At 36.5% G+C, this 15,062-nt stretch overlaps 1 protein-coding gene across 2 annotated transcripts in view; it reads left to right on the top strand.

Annotated features, from left to right (window-relative positions):
- spock3 (SPARC (osteonectin), cwcv and kazal like domains proteoglycan 3) overlaps positions 1–15,062 on the top strand; it is a 158,446-nt gene that overhangs the window by 100,920 nt on the left and 42,464 nt on the right. For both annotated transcript variants that reach the window (XM_062981360.1, XM_008118132.3), the window contains one exon: positions 13,966–14,092. In XM_062981360.1, coding sequence (XP_062837430.1) covers positions 13,966–14,092 — 127 coding nt within the window. The remainder of the gene's footprint in view (positions 1–13,965; positions 14,093–15,062) is intronic.

Below are 15,062 nucleotides of genomic sequence, written 5' to 3'. Positions count from 1 at the left end.
GGAAAAGATTTGTGAGTGATCTATGAAATGATTGATTTATTTGTACAATGAGAAATAATTTTTAATGTAAGCATCTCTTATCAGAAATTCCAAAATAGTCTAAATTTTGAAATTATCCACATGGGTGACTGAGGGTGTATCTTCACTGGCCAGAAATGACAGAATTGATCTGAGTGGGGTACTCCATGTCAATGTTATCAGAGTCTGCATAGCCAGCAGCCAAACCAGCCCAGGAGCTGGATGGTGACCACACAGCACCACTACCACCATGACCATCACCATCAATTATCTTCGGTTTACTATGTGTTACTGATGGAAATTTTCAACCATTGTTGATTTAATTCCCCTTTCATCTTCCTCCTTTCTCTTCTTTGTAAGTTGGTGCTAACTGAGTAGCTGTTAGCTATCTGGAAAATTGTAAAATTAATAGATGATTTTTAAAAATAAAAGAATTAATCTCATGAGGTATTAACGCAGTGAATTTAATAAGAAATTGAGTCACATCTCCTGGAAATTTGCTTGGATTATAACACACATCAAGATGTTTTACACAGTGCTTTAGTGTTTATGAACTAAGGAATGGAACTAGACATTTCTAAGGGAAATTTTAAAATGACAAATACAGAAATACATTTCACTCTTTTACAGATCTTTGCTCTAAAGTGTCCTTGTATGTTTACAGATAAGATGCATCCACATCTTAGGCTGGACAGTTAATAAATAAACAAATAATAGAAGCTCATCACTTTTTGGAAACTATTTGGAAAAGCCAATGGGATTTTGGCCTGCATCAATAGGGGAATAACGTCTAGATCCAGGGAAGTCATGCTCCCCCTCTATTCTGCCTTGGTCAGACCACACCTGGAATACTGTGTCCAGTTTTGGGCACCGCAGATGAAGGGAGATGCTGACAAGCTGGAAAGCGTCCAGAGGAGGGCAACTAAAATGATTAAGGGTCTGGAGAACAAGCCCTATGAGGAGAGGCTTAAAGAGCTGGGCATGTTTAGCCTGCAGAAGAGAAGGCTGAGAGGAGACATGATAGCCATGTACAAATATGTGAGGGGAAGTCATAGGGAGGAGGGAGCAAGCTTATTTTCTGCTGCCCTGCAGACTAGGACACGGAACAATGGCTTCAAACTACAGGAAAGGAGATTCCACCTGAACATCAGGAAGAACTTCCTCACTGTGAGGGCTGTTCGGCAGTGGAACTCTCTCCCCCGGAATGTGGTGGAGGCACCTTCTTTGGAAGCTTTTAAGCAGAGGCTGGATGGCCATCTGTCGGGGGTGCTTTGAATGCGATTTCCTGCTTCTTAGCGGGGGGTTGGACTAGATGGCCCTTGAGGTCTCTTCCAACTCTACTATTCTATGATTCTATGATTCTATTTCTGTGATACAGGGAGTTAATGGTCTGTGAAAATTCATTTTATTAATTTGTGTTGTCAAAATTTCAACATGTTACTTCTTTAAGAATTGGAAGAAACAAGCCAGAGAAGATGAGGTGTTGTTACAGATTTATCAGTGTTTGGATATAGGCTACTATTAAAATTTTAATGATGTAGTGGTCTGGATGTTCAACTATCACTCTGGAGACCAGAGTTTGATTCCCCACTGAGGTACAAAAACGCACTGGGTGACCTTGAGCATGTCACTCTTGGGGCACTTCTACACAGGCCTTTAGTCCAGCGTATAAAGAGGGTTTTAAAAACCTTCTTCATACTTCTGCAAAGTCTCCACCTGGCTCTGCTTCCCCCAGAGCAATCCTCGAAGGGCATCCACATTAATCCAGAATTATCTGATCTATGGGATATCCATTGGAGGTTTTTTGCTGGCTCTCCCGTTGCTTGGTGTTGAAGCTTGGAGGGGTCACTGAGGGGCTACATTCTCTGCTTCATAACATAGGCTGCCTTAAAGATCTAATAACCAATTGCAGACTTCCCTAGATAGAAACACAATCTATTTGTCAGATGAGTTGTGCATGCAGTTGAAGACCACAAAATTGTATTGGCAAAAAGATGAACACCGTTCTCCCCTCCCCCACATCGGTGCAGTGATGCGCTGTAGCGCAAGTGCAGAGTGCAGGGGTGCCCAGGGTTTTAAAATGCTGTTATTCGCTGTTGCCATCCAAACCAGCATACTGCATGAAAATCTCACGAAGTCTTGGGTTTTCTGAGAGCCTGGAATATTCTGAATTTTATTAATATGTTATGGTGTTTACATGTTTTAATTACTGTGTGCATTTATTGTTTGATTTGGTTGTATGTTTAGCATTATCTGTATTGTTTTTTTTTCTGTTGTAAGCTGCCCCGAGTCCTTTTGGGGAGAGGGGCAGGATATAAATAAAGCTATTATCATCATCATTATCAACTTAGGATCACAATAAGTCAGATAGTGCTTAAAGGTACACCACAGCAATAATTGGCAAAATGTGTCTTCTTTATTAGTAGTCAATAGAATTTAAGTAATTTAAAATATGTGATGTGAACAGTTAGAACTATCTGCATTCTGTCCAAAATTTGATGGAAGGTTGCATAGATAGTGCTTCCATCAGATGACATGTACACATGTCAAAGTAAGTACTGTTTTAATCAAGATGACAAACATTATTAAAGAGGAAGACCACCCACCCTAGGAAAGCCTACAACAATTCGTTTTACCATGCAGTGGTTCCCAACCTTTGGTTCTCCAGATATTTTGGACTTAAACTCTCAGAAATCCCAGCCTTCTTTCCAGCTGTTAGGAATTGTGGGAACTGAAGTCCAAAACACCTGGAAGACCAAAGGTTGGGAACCACTAGTCTACAGGAGAGGGAAAAAATCTGCCTCTTCCTCTCTTCCCACTGAGTTAGTTGAGTGCAAAGTGTTTTTAAAAAGCAGCCAAAAAAAGTGGGACACCAGACAGTAAACAAGGATTGCCCCTTCCAAATCTGGTTAGTTAAAAAATATGTCTATCTTTTCCCAAAAGAAAGAAAATTAGTAAGTGACATTTTTTTCTGTGCTTAAAATATATAAAGGTGCAAATTAATTGTTAAAGCTCAAATCAAATTGCTTTGTTGAATTAAAAGAGATTCATTCAATCAGTTGAATTTACAAAGTCTTATTTCATCATTCAACAGTTGAGTCAGTCTCCATAGTTGGGGCTAGCAATTGGATTAGCCCTAAGAGTATGTTTATCTATAATTCATAGTAACTCCACTCAATGACTTTTTGTTAACATGAGAGATCAATGTGGGGACTGCTAAGCACTAAATATTGCTTGTAGTTATCTTTTAAGTAGACTTTTTCTTCTAAAGGTATGCTTGTATTTTAGTGAAAGTGCAATTGCTGACCCACCGTGGGAATAATGAAACCAGACACAGATATTTGCATTAAATAGGGCCACTTTATTAACCTATTTAAATTAGAATTGTTTGGCTTTTTCTCCAGAAAGTATTATTAATCATTGTGTGAACCTTTACAAAATTCAGCAGATGTAAAGTTCTAGTTGTCAACCAACATAAAATTATGTAAAATATTATTTCATTTTTTAAAAATTCTAATTTCTTTTCTTGATCAGTTTTTTTTTAAGCTGTGACACCTAGGAGGCCTTCCAGGAAAACTAGAGTTCTTAAAACAAGGTGACACTTCAGAAAAGTTTATGCCCTTAATTAAAAATCTTGCCTTGGTAACAAAAGTCCATGTAGCAATACACACACTTTGAATAGGGACCATACAGGCAAAAAGCCTTAATTGTCTAGAAAGTGAACTTTGGACTGATTGTAACTGATTAGTATTATTTTTATTAATTGCGTTAATGGGTTGCACATTAGAGATAGGAAGGGAGAAGTAGAGTAGAAGAAAAAGTAGGAATAAAAGAAAAAATGCATATGTTGTACAATTGTATTCATCTGATAATTCAACTTGAATAATACTTCAAAGTAATTTTTATCTTTATTTTGAAGGGTTGATTTTAAAATGTCCACAGTGCACATGCTACACAGAGGCTTAGGGGACTTATAAGAATTGTAGTGTATTAGCTAAAGGAGAAATAACTTATTTAACTCTGGGTTCTTGATCCACTCAGCTGCTCTATATAATGCAGAATATAATATTATCGTTGTTGCAGACAAAATGTTTTTGAATACTTTGTTGGCTCTGTTCCTGTTTGAATTCATGCCAGTGCATGGGGAAATGAGAGAACAATGTACTACTAATGGCAGATTGAATCTTAAAGGGACCCCTTCCCCCCTTTTATTTCATTCAAGGATCCTGAATCTTTCTACTCCTCTGCCACCACGCATTGAACTTGGTTGGCGTAAGCATATGGACCTGTCCATGAGTTATCTTGTCACCCTTTGCTTTGTGCATGAAGATTTATACCTAAAATGTGTGCTCCACCAATGCTCTAGCAGGGTTTATTTTCTAAGAAAAAGGTTTTTTATACTCTGCTGAACTACAGAACTAAATTCCATTCATGTTAAAGTAATAAATATTTAGACATATCGTAAAACAGTGTTACATCACGATTCTCTGGTTTAAAATAAAGAAAGCAAAACCGTTTGCCATTATGTGATAACAATATTCCTTTTCAGTTATGATCTCCCTTCTTCCCTCTTCCCATATGCATAGTTTAGACATATTGCATAGATGTTGGAAACAAGGCTATTTAGAGTGTCATCATTTCCTATTCTAACTCCTCTGCTGTCTGAAAAAGCCAGCTGGTGCAGTTGAGTCCCTTCTTGGATTTTTTCAGTCTGATTCATTATTGTGCTGTGTACTTCTGTACCAAAACATTTAATCATTCTTTTGCTCCAAGCTCTATTGAATCCGGTGAAAGCGTTCCGTTTCTCTGCATAATTTGTGTTGCCAGTTTGCCACCTTGGAAAAGTTTCAAGCTTGTTGTATTATCTGTGTTTGTTTGCACAGGAAGTGATGCTGCACGTAGGCTGAATTTACAGTAATTCTTTTGTAATGGGCTAATGAGCAGGACTACTTTAGTCACAATGGAAACATTATATAGCTTTGATTAGTGAAATTACTGTGGAACTGTGGAATTTCAACAGTTTAATACTATCCCACAAAAAAACCTTCCTCCTTAAACACACATATAATTTTATAGAAAAAAAGATTTGGTCTATAGCACTTTATGGTTGCTTGAAAAGAACATGTTGGAGGAGCTGAGAGGTAGAGCATATGTGAATGTATTGAGGAAGCCTTGATATTCCTTGCTTTATTTAACACAACAGTGTCTTTGTGATTGCTTACTAGTTGAAGGAACAAAATTACTCATACTGGTGGCATAGAAAGCACAGAACAGGGTAGTTGTGCTATTTTATGGTTTTCCTGAGAATGATAGAAGTTAAGCATAAATAAAAGAACTGAGCCACATGGAAAATAGTTTTCTGCCTTTTAGTAATTTTTGCTGATACTAATAGGAAATGGGGTAATATAGTATGAGAGAACTATTGTGTCCTAGATTGTTAAAAAGCTATAGTAGCCAGAGAACCATGAAACTCTTGGACCTTTTGGGACTTTGAATAAGGGGCTCATTCAAAGCACAGTTTGGAGCCATGAAGGGTTTGTTCAAATGTAGGTTATCTTTTCTTGAATTTTTTTCCATGACACTAGAAATCAGGGTTCAAATCCTTACTTGGTCAAGAAAAACCACTAAGGCAAATCACACCTTCTCAGCCTTGGAGGAAAGCCCAAAAAAACCCATGATTGGTTCACTTTAGGGTCACTATAAGTCAGAATTTTTTTGAAGACACACAACAAATACAACAACAACTTGGCTAATTACTCTGGCAATTCCAACTTTTAAGACTGATGACCCAAATAATCTTTCTCAAGTAAATAGGGTATTCTTAAAAGTGTAGTTTTCTTCTCTTTCTTTCTCTCTTTTTTGTAGAAAGCGAATGTAAAGCAGTTTGTATACAATGCACCTAAATTGTACAATTAAAGTTTGCTACATATTTTGACATGTGTTTGTTTTTTTAAGAATAAACCTGTTCTATGATGAAATAGAGGCATAAATAGACAGCATAAGATTAGGAAAATACCCAAAGATAATAAATCAGCATTGTTTCAGCTCCCATAGTTATCTTTTCAAAGAGTCTTATCTGTTGCTGGAAAATATATATAGAAGTTCAAGGCAACTGTAACTGTGCAGATGCAGTTGGGCATTAATTCTCATGATCCCCAGGCAGTGTGGCCTGTGCTGAGTAATGATGAAAGTAGTAGGTCAACAGCATATGAAGTGACACAGATTCATAGCCCTTGGTGTATCCATTCACATTATGGAATTATAATTATTCTACCACTGTGGTAATACCCTTTAGAATCCTAAGGCTGATAGTCTGGTGGAAATGGCTGGGCATTCTAAATACAAATCCCCGGATTCCTTTGGACAGAATAAGTGCAGTTGAAATTGAATGTTCTTGTTATTGTTTTGTGCCTTCACATCATTTTTGATGTATGCTGACCATAACATAAAGCTGTTACAAAGTTTTTGTGTCAGAATTTGCACAGAAGGGGTTTTCCATTGCCCTCATCAAAGGCTAAGAGAGCCTCAATGGGATCAAAAGGGGTTTTGATCTATTATCTCCTAGTGTCCCAATGCAATGCTGAAACCATTGCACTACATTGGCTCTCTAGTAGGCTTGTGCATGTATTTATTTTAGATATTTACCTACAGCTTGTTCGGAAGCCCCTAATGGCATGGATTCTTCCACCATTTTTTTTACCAGCCTCAATAGAACAGTAGTTGTTGAATACCGGCTACTTTCAGTTTCTTTCAGTTACACATTGAGTGCAGAGAGGGAGGCTAGAAAGAAAAGTATCCCAGGAAGCGAAGTTTCTTAAACCAGGTCTCCTTTAAAGATAGAAGCGAAAGGATCCCAGGAAGTGAGGTTTCTTAAGCCCTTTATTAAACTCAGGTCTCCTCTACAGATTGAAGGGAAAGGATTGCAGAAAGAGTGGTATTTTAATGCTGATGCTTTTAATCCAGGTCTTAATGAAGGATATAAGGACAAACAATGCCTAAAATGATGGGAACCTGGGAAATCCCCCCCCCCCCAATAATGGGCTGGATAGAAAACAAATCTTTCAGCTTCCCTGATTGAAAATGGATTTATGTCCTCCGAAATTCAGGGGGCTCCTGAAAAATGGATTGGAACCCTCATCGAAGTCCAGGACACCAAAATGGATTGTAGTTTACCCATATTGCACAAGCCTACTCTCTAGGATGAAATAATTATCCTGTCATTCTGGCATGTGAATCTGCCCCAGATACCTGGCAGCATATGGAAGTTGCTGAACCACCTTCAATTTAAACACCTTCAGCTATGAACAAGTGACAATCTGTTTCAACCTACCAAACTTCACTGCCTGCATTTATTGCAGGGGCAGAATGCTTCACACCATATTTATAATGAAATTTGCAAAGACAGGAAATTGTTACATGCATTTTACATCTATTGATTATGCCTTACATTTCTAGACTGGCTGACTGGGACCACTGATTCTCATTGTGAACATAAAGAACCAAACAACATCAGAGTTTCAGTTCTTGTAACTATTACAACCAGGATAATTTAAACTGGAACTGGTATGTGGAGGAAGCTGGAAGAAAAGTCATGGGAAGTATGTGTTTCAGTTTACAGAGTTGTGATACTATGAGAAGCATATGTTAACACATGCTGGCGTGCAGGATTAATCTAGGGAGTATCAGAGATCAATCATTTAACAACTTGCGATTGCACATTGTCAAAGGGATTGCTTAAGACAACCAGTATCCTACACAAATGTATATTAAATATAAAAATTCAAATTGCTTAGTAAGTATAATGAGGAACAGAAACACAAAAAGGTTTTCAAACACTAATAAATGCACCTGAGGCTCTGAGACAAATATAACTCATTTTGGAAACATGATTACAAAAATAAGGGGTCGGGGAAAAGAAAAGAAGTGCATATGATCCATTTCCTTGGTATGGGGCTATGCTTCTCATCTGTCAAAGTTTATCTAGAAGTCTTGAATGTCTGACGTGCACCCAGTCTACTATTCTCTTCCCTGTTCTTAATGTCACTAATCAGATGCTTTTTGAGAGGCATTCTCAAATCATACACCTCCCCTGACTGCTCAGACCTCAAGATTGGAATCTCTCAGTCATGCCAATGCAATGCACTGCACCGTTATTCGAACCTCTCACCACCTATGCATTTCACCTCCTTTCGTATAAAGTGGCTTCTATAATTTCTTTTGTCACAGAATATAGCTCTTCCATGTTTCTTTCATGTCTTTGTCCTTAAATAATACATCACCACACTGTAATGTCAGAAGACCACTGACATTTTATATGTCATATACTCAAGTCTTCTTCCAGACCTCAAAATACTTTATCATTCTGGACCATAAAAAAAATCAAGATCCTGTTCCTCCCAAACTTGGCAAAGTAGGTGGCTAAGATCATTGCCATTGTATATGACCTCATAAAGCTGCCTAAACCACCTTTCATTTGCAGCCGTTCCATGAGAATGTCGACTGCCTCTATTGTAATCCTCCATGGAATCCAGATCCTGGACCTTTGAAAGGTGCCTTCATGGAGCAACCTTCATTCGACATTACATTAGACATTACCGTGCTAATGCCTCTTTTTGGCAAAACTGTATTCTTGTCAATGTTGTTACAATGTGCCTTCTAAACCTACTCTCCAGTAAACTTACTATTCTTCCCTTTTATGTAGTGCACAGAGACCATACCTGTTTTCTTTCTAGTTTCATTCTTGCATTCACAAAACCTACCTAATCTGACATCCTGGCACATTTATGATGCCTTGTCTCCTGCCACTGTGTTGGCTGATTGAGTAGGAAATGATGCTGGATACAGGCACTTAAGGAAAGGGCCTGGAATTACCACCCATACTCTGATATATCTAGAAACTTGAATTCAACTGCTCTACACAGGCCCAGATTCCCCATAAATGTAAATGCACTCACGATGACCCACCCAACATCAATTACAGATAATGTGCTTCTATATGATGACCCACACAACATCAATTACAGATACTGTGCCTCTATATGTAGATGATATTTAATTGTCTCTGTTTAGATGAGAATTGATCGAATTAACCATTACTTCTGAATCATATACCCAGTGAAGAAGCTACTGTGCTATTGCGATGAGTTTTTACATTTTATTTTGCATCTTTTGGTACCTCGTCAACACTGCTGCCCCATAATTTTTATATATTGATACAATATAGCAATTATTAGTGATGATATTTTCATTTTCTAATGGGTAGTTCCTTCTTTCCTGTTTGTCTCACCTGTAGAAAGTAGTCTGAGCCATCTTTTAGTAAAGAAAAACAAATTAGACAATTTCAATGAAGAGAGATATTCCATAAAGAGGGAGAGACAGAAATCTCATGAGTGAAGAGCAACAAGTAAAAACTAGGAGGGCTTATATATGCAGAAACCATTAATATATTTCTTATGTGTATAATTCAGTACACAGGAAGAGAGAGGAAGTTATTTATAAATTCATGAATGAATGTGTTTAAAGACAATTACAATTGCTTGCATTTTATACATAGAACTGGCTTTTAATTGTATGATTACACCCTGCAGTTTCAAATGTTTTCTCCCATTTGGCAGTTTATACAATTGTTTTTCTCCTTTTGTAATAAGTTTAACATGTCCTAAATATAACTTTTTTGTTTTATATCATGTAACCAAAATTTGGATGTAATTATTTCATTTTATTCCTGCTGAAGTTAGTACATTTGACAGTGTGAGGGAAGAATTTTAATTGGAAAAAAGGTTTGGGGTAATATTAATATTTAAAGTTTTCAATATTGAAACAAGCACCGCCTATTATTGCTTCAAGTACTTGTTACTGTTTCATCTAGTTTTGTATGAATATGTGTATTTTTCTACAAAACTACTAAAATATATGCAGCCATTAGAAAAGAAGTCAGAACAGTACTAAAGCACAAACCATGATGTCTTTAGCAATGGCGGAACTGAAAAAATACCATATTTGTGCCAAAGCAGAATAAATTAAGACAATGGAGGGAAAGCTTGAAAAAGAAATGCTATAAGAAAACTGTAGCATCTCAAAACTGATGATCTGTCATTCACAACATTCCATTTCTATAATGTATACCTTTGTTCTTTATGTGTTGTTTTCAATATTTCTATTTTTTTAAAAAAATTAATGCTACTTGAAACCTTGTTATTTATCTATTTGCTATTGTGAATGATATATCTGAATTTTATTTTGAACTTTAAGATGCTTGCACTGAGAGAAGGAAGGTATAAATGAAGTTGAAGCAAGGTATAAATGATAAAATGAATAATAAAGATTTACCAAAGAAATGATCATGTTACAACCCAAAGACTTCTCTCAAATTTGAAAGAGACATTTAAGAGCATAGAAAGAAAAGGGGCAATGCACATAGAAAAAATGGGGCTACTGTGCACACGACCTGGCCTGCCTCCTCAATATAACAATATTCTTCCACAAATTTATTTATTTATTATTTATTTCTTGCATTTATACCCTGCCCTTCTCACCCGAAGGGTGAATATTAATCTTAATTATTAATATTAATAAAGAATATTAATCTTAAAACACATAGTTTTTATGCCTTTGGGTGGAAGGGGGGAGGAGGAGGAGGAAGAAAGTGGTTTCATTTGGGAAAAGAAAAGAGAGATCCATTTGGGAAGAATAGGAGGGAGAAGGGGAGGGCCAAGTTTAGGAACAGGAAATGAAGGAAATGAAGGAAGGATAGCTATTTTATATACCTAATAAAGACATACACATTCAACAATAAGTTGAATTTGTATGTAAGTCAGAGCAGTTTTTAAATGTAACTCCAGCTAAAAATATCTTTTAGCTTTGGATTACATAGGGAAGAGTTAACACCCCTCCCCTTTTTGGTATTTGTTTTGCTGTCTGTGCCCCTGTTCAGAAGATTTCACCTTACTTTTTGCCCCCGTGATAACTGAATTTGATAAAATTGGCTTGTTGTGGAAACAAGGATTGGTGAGAAAGCTTCAGTTGGAGACACTTTTATCCCATGAAAACTCTTTCAGGAGTTAATTTACTTCCCTTCTTCCGTTTAGATTTTTCTCACTTCCTGTTGTCTCACCTCTGTCTGTAACTACAGTAGAGTCTCACTTATCCAACATTCACTTATCCAACGTTCTGGATTATCCAACGCATTTTGTAGTCAATGTTTTTCAATACATTGTGATATTTTGCTGCTAAATTCGTAAATACAGTAATTACTACATAGCATTACTGCGTATTGAACTACTTTTTCTGTCAAATTTGTTGTCTAGCATGATGTTTTGTTGCTTCATTTGTAAAATCATAATCTAACTTGATGTTTAATAGGCTTTTCCTTAATCCCTGCTTATTATCTAACATGTTCGCTTATCCAACATTCTGCCGGCCCGTTTATGTTGGATAAGTGAGACTCTACTGTATGAGTAATTTTTCAGTTGAACATTTGTAACTCGGAGACTGCCTGTATTTCTCTGTACCCAGGGTCTCATAAACATTATTTCTGTCTACAATATGTATTTGCAAAGTCTGACAAAGTCTTGAAAAATAAACAAAACTAGTGCAGCCGTTCAGAAATGCTGTGTTTGACTGTCCTCTAAATGTTAAAAATGAGCAACCTTTCAGAAAGGAAAGAAAAATGGCTGAATGCATAGAAATTCAATTCCAGTTGTTTAAGAGCTAAGCGCTCTAAGCTTTGGGCCTAAGAAGCTGATTTTGCCTGTTTGGTGTATTTTCACAGATAGCAACTTCTTTCTGTCCTGAAAATGGAAATATCTGCAAAATTGGGGAGATTCTTCTGAAAAAAATCACTTGTCCCTACTGTGGCCAACTTCTTGCTTATGGAAAGTTCTCTGTTTGTCTATAAGATTGGAAATTACAATGTTCTCAGCCTTCTTTGTTAATAATACTTTTTTTTCTAGTTTGCCAGCTGTCCAGAAAAATAAGTCCACCGCTTTTCCTTTAATCAAGATTTATTGTTCAAAAATCAGCCAATGGAGCTTTTCAACATATGGAGATAAAAATAATTTAATTGTTAGTTTTGCCAATTACCCTGCTGTGAAAGGGACAACTACAAACAAGACTTTTTCAAAAATTGGCAAGTTCAGCTCTGTAGTACCATCAAATAAGGCTTGTCATTTGCCAGTTTAAGGCTTAAATTCAGGCATGTTCCATGAATTCCAAAGGAACAGTTAATTGAATTGCCCCTTATTTAATCATTTTGTTTTTTCTCTTAAATGTGTTCAAGAAATCCTGTCAAATATGCTCAAGCCTATTTTTTATTTAATCTCACGAAAGCACATTATTATTTCTTCACTGGTTCCCTTTGCTTCATCTTATTCTTCTGTATTTTCTACCTACTAAGGAAAGGAAATCATTGCTCTCCATAATTAACCTTTAAAATGTCATTTTCAATTTCTGTAGTCCTTAAATTGCCTTTTGTGTTATGGAGGATTTAGCTCCTTAGATGATATTTTACAATTGCATTTTCAACATAATGTGTATATATCTCTCTGGTGCACACTTGACTTTGTGTCTTCTTGACTTCGTCTTCTTTCATGATATGCCATCTGCCAAGAACAACTTTCCTTTTTATGTTTGATATATATTGCACCCTGTTATATATGCTATGACTGTATATGTCCATTTAGAAATGACCCCATAGAGCCCACTACCATGTAGTATTATAGAATGGGATACAGTACTTTGCAATTTGGTCAGCGAAACGTCAGACATTAGACCCTTTGTGAGAATGTTGGAACATGTAATATCCTATTCCTGTGGTGGAAGCCAGTGTGTCGTAGTGGTTTGAGCACTGGACTGTGAATTTGAATTCCTGCTCAAACATGAAAACACACCGGGTGATGTAAATCACGCACTCTCAGCTACGGAGATAGGCAGTGGCACCCCCCTCCCCTCCGACCTCTTGAACAAATCTTGTTAAGAAAATCCCATGAAAGGTTCACCTTTGGTTCAGCATAAGTCAGAAACAGTGTGAAGGCATAGAATAACAACAACAGTTGTGGTTGTATCTCTCGCAGTTGAGTTTCAGAAGTTCTAGCTCTCTGAAATCTTGAAACAGCTGTCCATTATGTTGGCTTATTTTCTCCCAGAAATACCCACTCTGTGCAACAAATTATTATATTTAAATAGAGTCTGCCCTTTGTCAGGAATATCCTTTAACCCGCTGTGTTAGATGTCCAAAATAATAAACAAAATGGTTTATATTCTCGAGTAATCAAGAAAAGCTACAGATAGCACTAGCAGAAATATTCCTAAGCTTGATTCATGTCAGGAGGTGAGGTGGAATCATGCTATATAATTAAGAACTTTACATTAAACAGATATCAGAATGTTGGTGTTAATGCCTTAGCATTCCCTTATGCATTTGTCTTTGTTTTGTGAATATTTTGTTTACTCTATCTATTGGATGCTACAGAGGAACCTTGGTATCTGTTATGTTTGTTTCCAGTATCATCCTGAATACCAAATCCATTGATGCTTAGGTCTCATTATATAAATAGTACAGTAAAATGGTGGCCATTATATAAAATTGTAAAATTAAGGTTTGTTTCTGGGAATTTTAAAAAATATTTGGAGATGATTGAGTGTAGAACTGTAATAAGCAAGTAAAAAATAGTAAAAATTCTCATGCTCTTTGTCCTGGTTGTTAACAAAGTCTGAAGGTTGTTGTCTTCCCCATTTAAATAAAAGTAATAATAGCTGGTAATGGTGGAAGCAAATTTAAATTATTTGTTTAGATGAGGCCATACAAAGATAGTGTAATATTTCTTTGGACATTTTGTTAATTCTTACAATTGTTAATGTAATAAATACAGTTAGTTCATCCTTATATAGTTCCCAGGTCAGCTATATATTATTGCTAACCATAAATACTTATTTTCTTCTCTCTTTCAGTATGAAGGAGGCTGGACTAGGCCATAAGCAGTGGAGAGTTGGTCCTCTTTCATCAAAATGCAAGCAGTGTCCAGTGGTTTATACCAATCCCGTCTGTGGATCAGATGGACACACATATTCTTCTCAGGTAAGAATGACGTATGAGATTTGTCAACCACTGCTGTAAGTATACAGTATATAATTCTGTTGTCAAACATTCTGTCATTTACCTTGGCAAACAAATATATAAACGATTATAATTTCCATAAAATCTGTAAAATTCAGGTGGTCCTTAAGTAAATATTCATATATAAAATCCTAGTGCCAGTTAATCCCATTTAAAATATCTAGTAGCTAGAGCTTAAAAGGAAGCTTTCCTTTTTTCATCCTTCTAGAAGAAATTAAATCCAATTGTACAATGATAATTCAGAAAATTGTTTTTCACTTATATGTGGACATCAAAGGATAATATCTTTTTAAATATCCTATTATCCTATTTTGTACTAAAGGAGTATCCTTACTAGCTCACTTGTTTATATTGTTTGGTTTTACAAAACAATCCAAAGAATAGCTTGCTAGCCATTTTTTAAAAGAAATCTGTGTCAGTTTTATGGGCAATATTAAGATCTGTTCAGATACTTCTACATTAGTGCTTCCAGAGATGAGCAAAGTTACTATGGAAGTGTGGCTTCTAGTCTTATGCGTTTGTATAAAATCGCTACCTGGTTCTGCTTGTTCCATTTGTATGGCCCCTGTTTCCATGTCTGTCCACTGCTTCCAAAACCGGCACCCATCCGAATGAGCTCTTTCGTTTCACCATCCGAATATACAAATGCATTCATCCCATTGGCGGCAATGGGCGGGCTGCCCAAACTCCTCTTCTGCTCATTTTTAGGACTAGAAGGGTGAAGATCACCACACATGGAGGGCATATCTACCACTTTTAGCCTTCCAACTCTTGCAAGGTTTGGGTCATCCCCCGAATTTTAGGTTTTTTTTTTTCTATAATTAAAATCTCCTTAAAAATATTCCCTCTTTCCCTGCTTGTTCCGCCCTCTAATCTAAGGGCTTAAGATACCACTGATTCTGAGAGGTCTCTCTCTCTTTCGATCTGGGGA

The sequence above is a fragment of the Anolis carolinensis genome, chromosome 5 (genome assembly GCF_035594765.1).
Source record: "Anolis carolinensis isolate JA03-04 chromosome 5, rAnoCar3.1.pri, whole genome shotgun sequence".
Lineage (NCBI taxonomy): Eukaryota > Metazoa > Chordata > Lepidosauria > Squamata > Dactyloidae > Anolis > Anolis carolinensis.
Note: the sequence above shows the minus strand (reverse complement) of the source record. Positions and strands in the feature narration are given on the sequence as shown.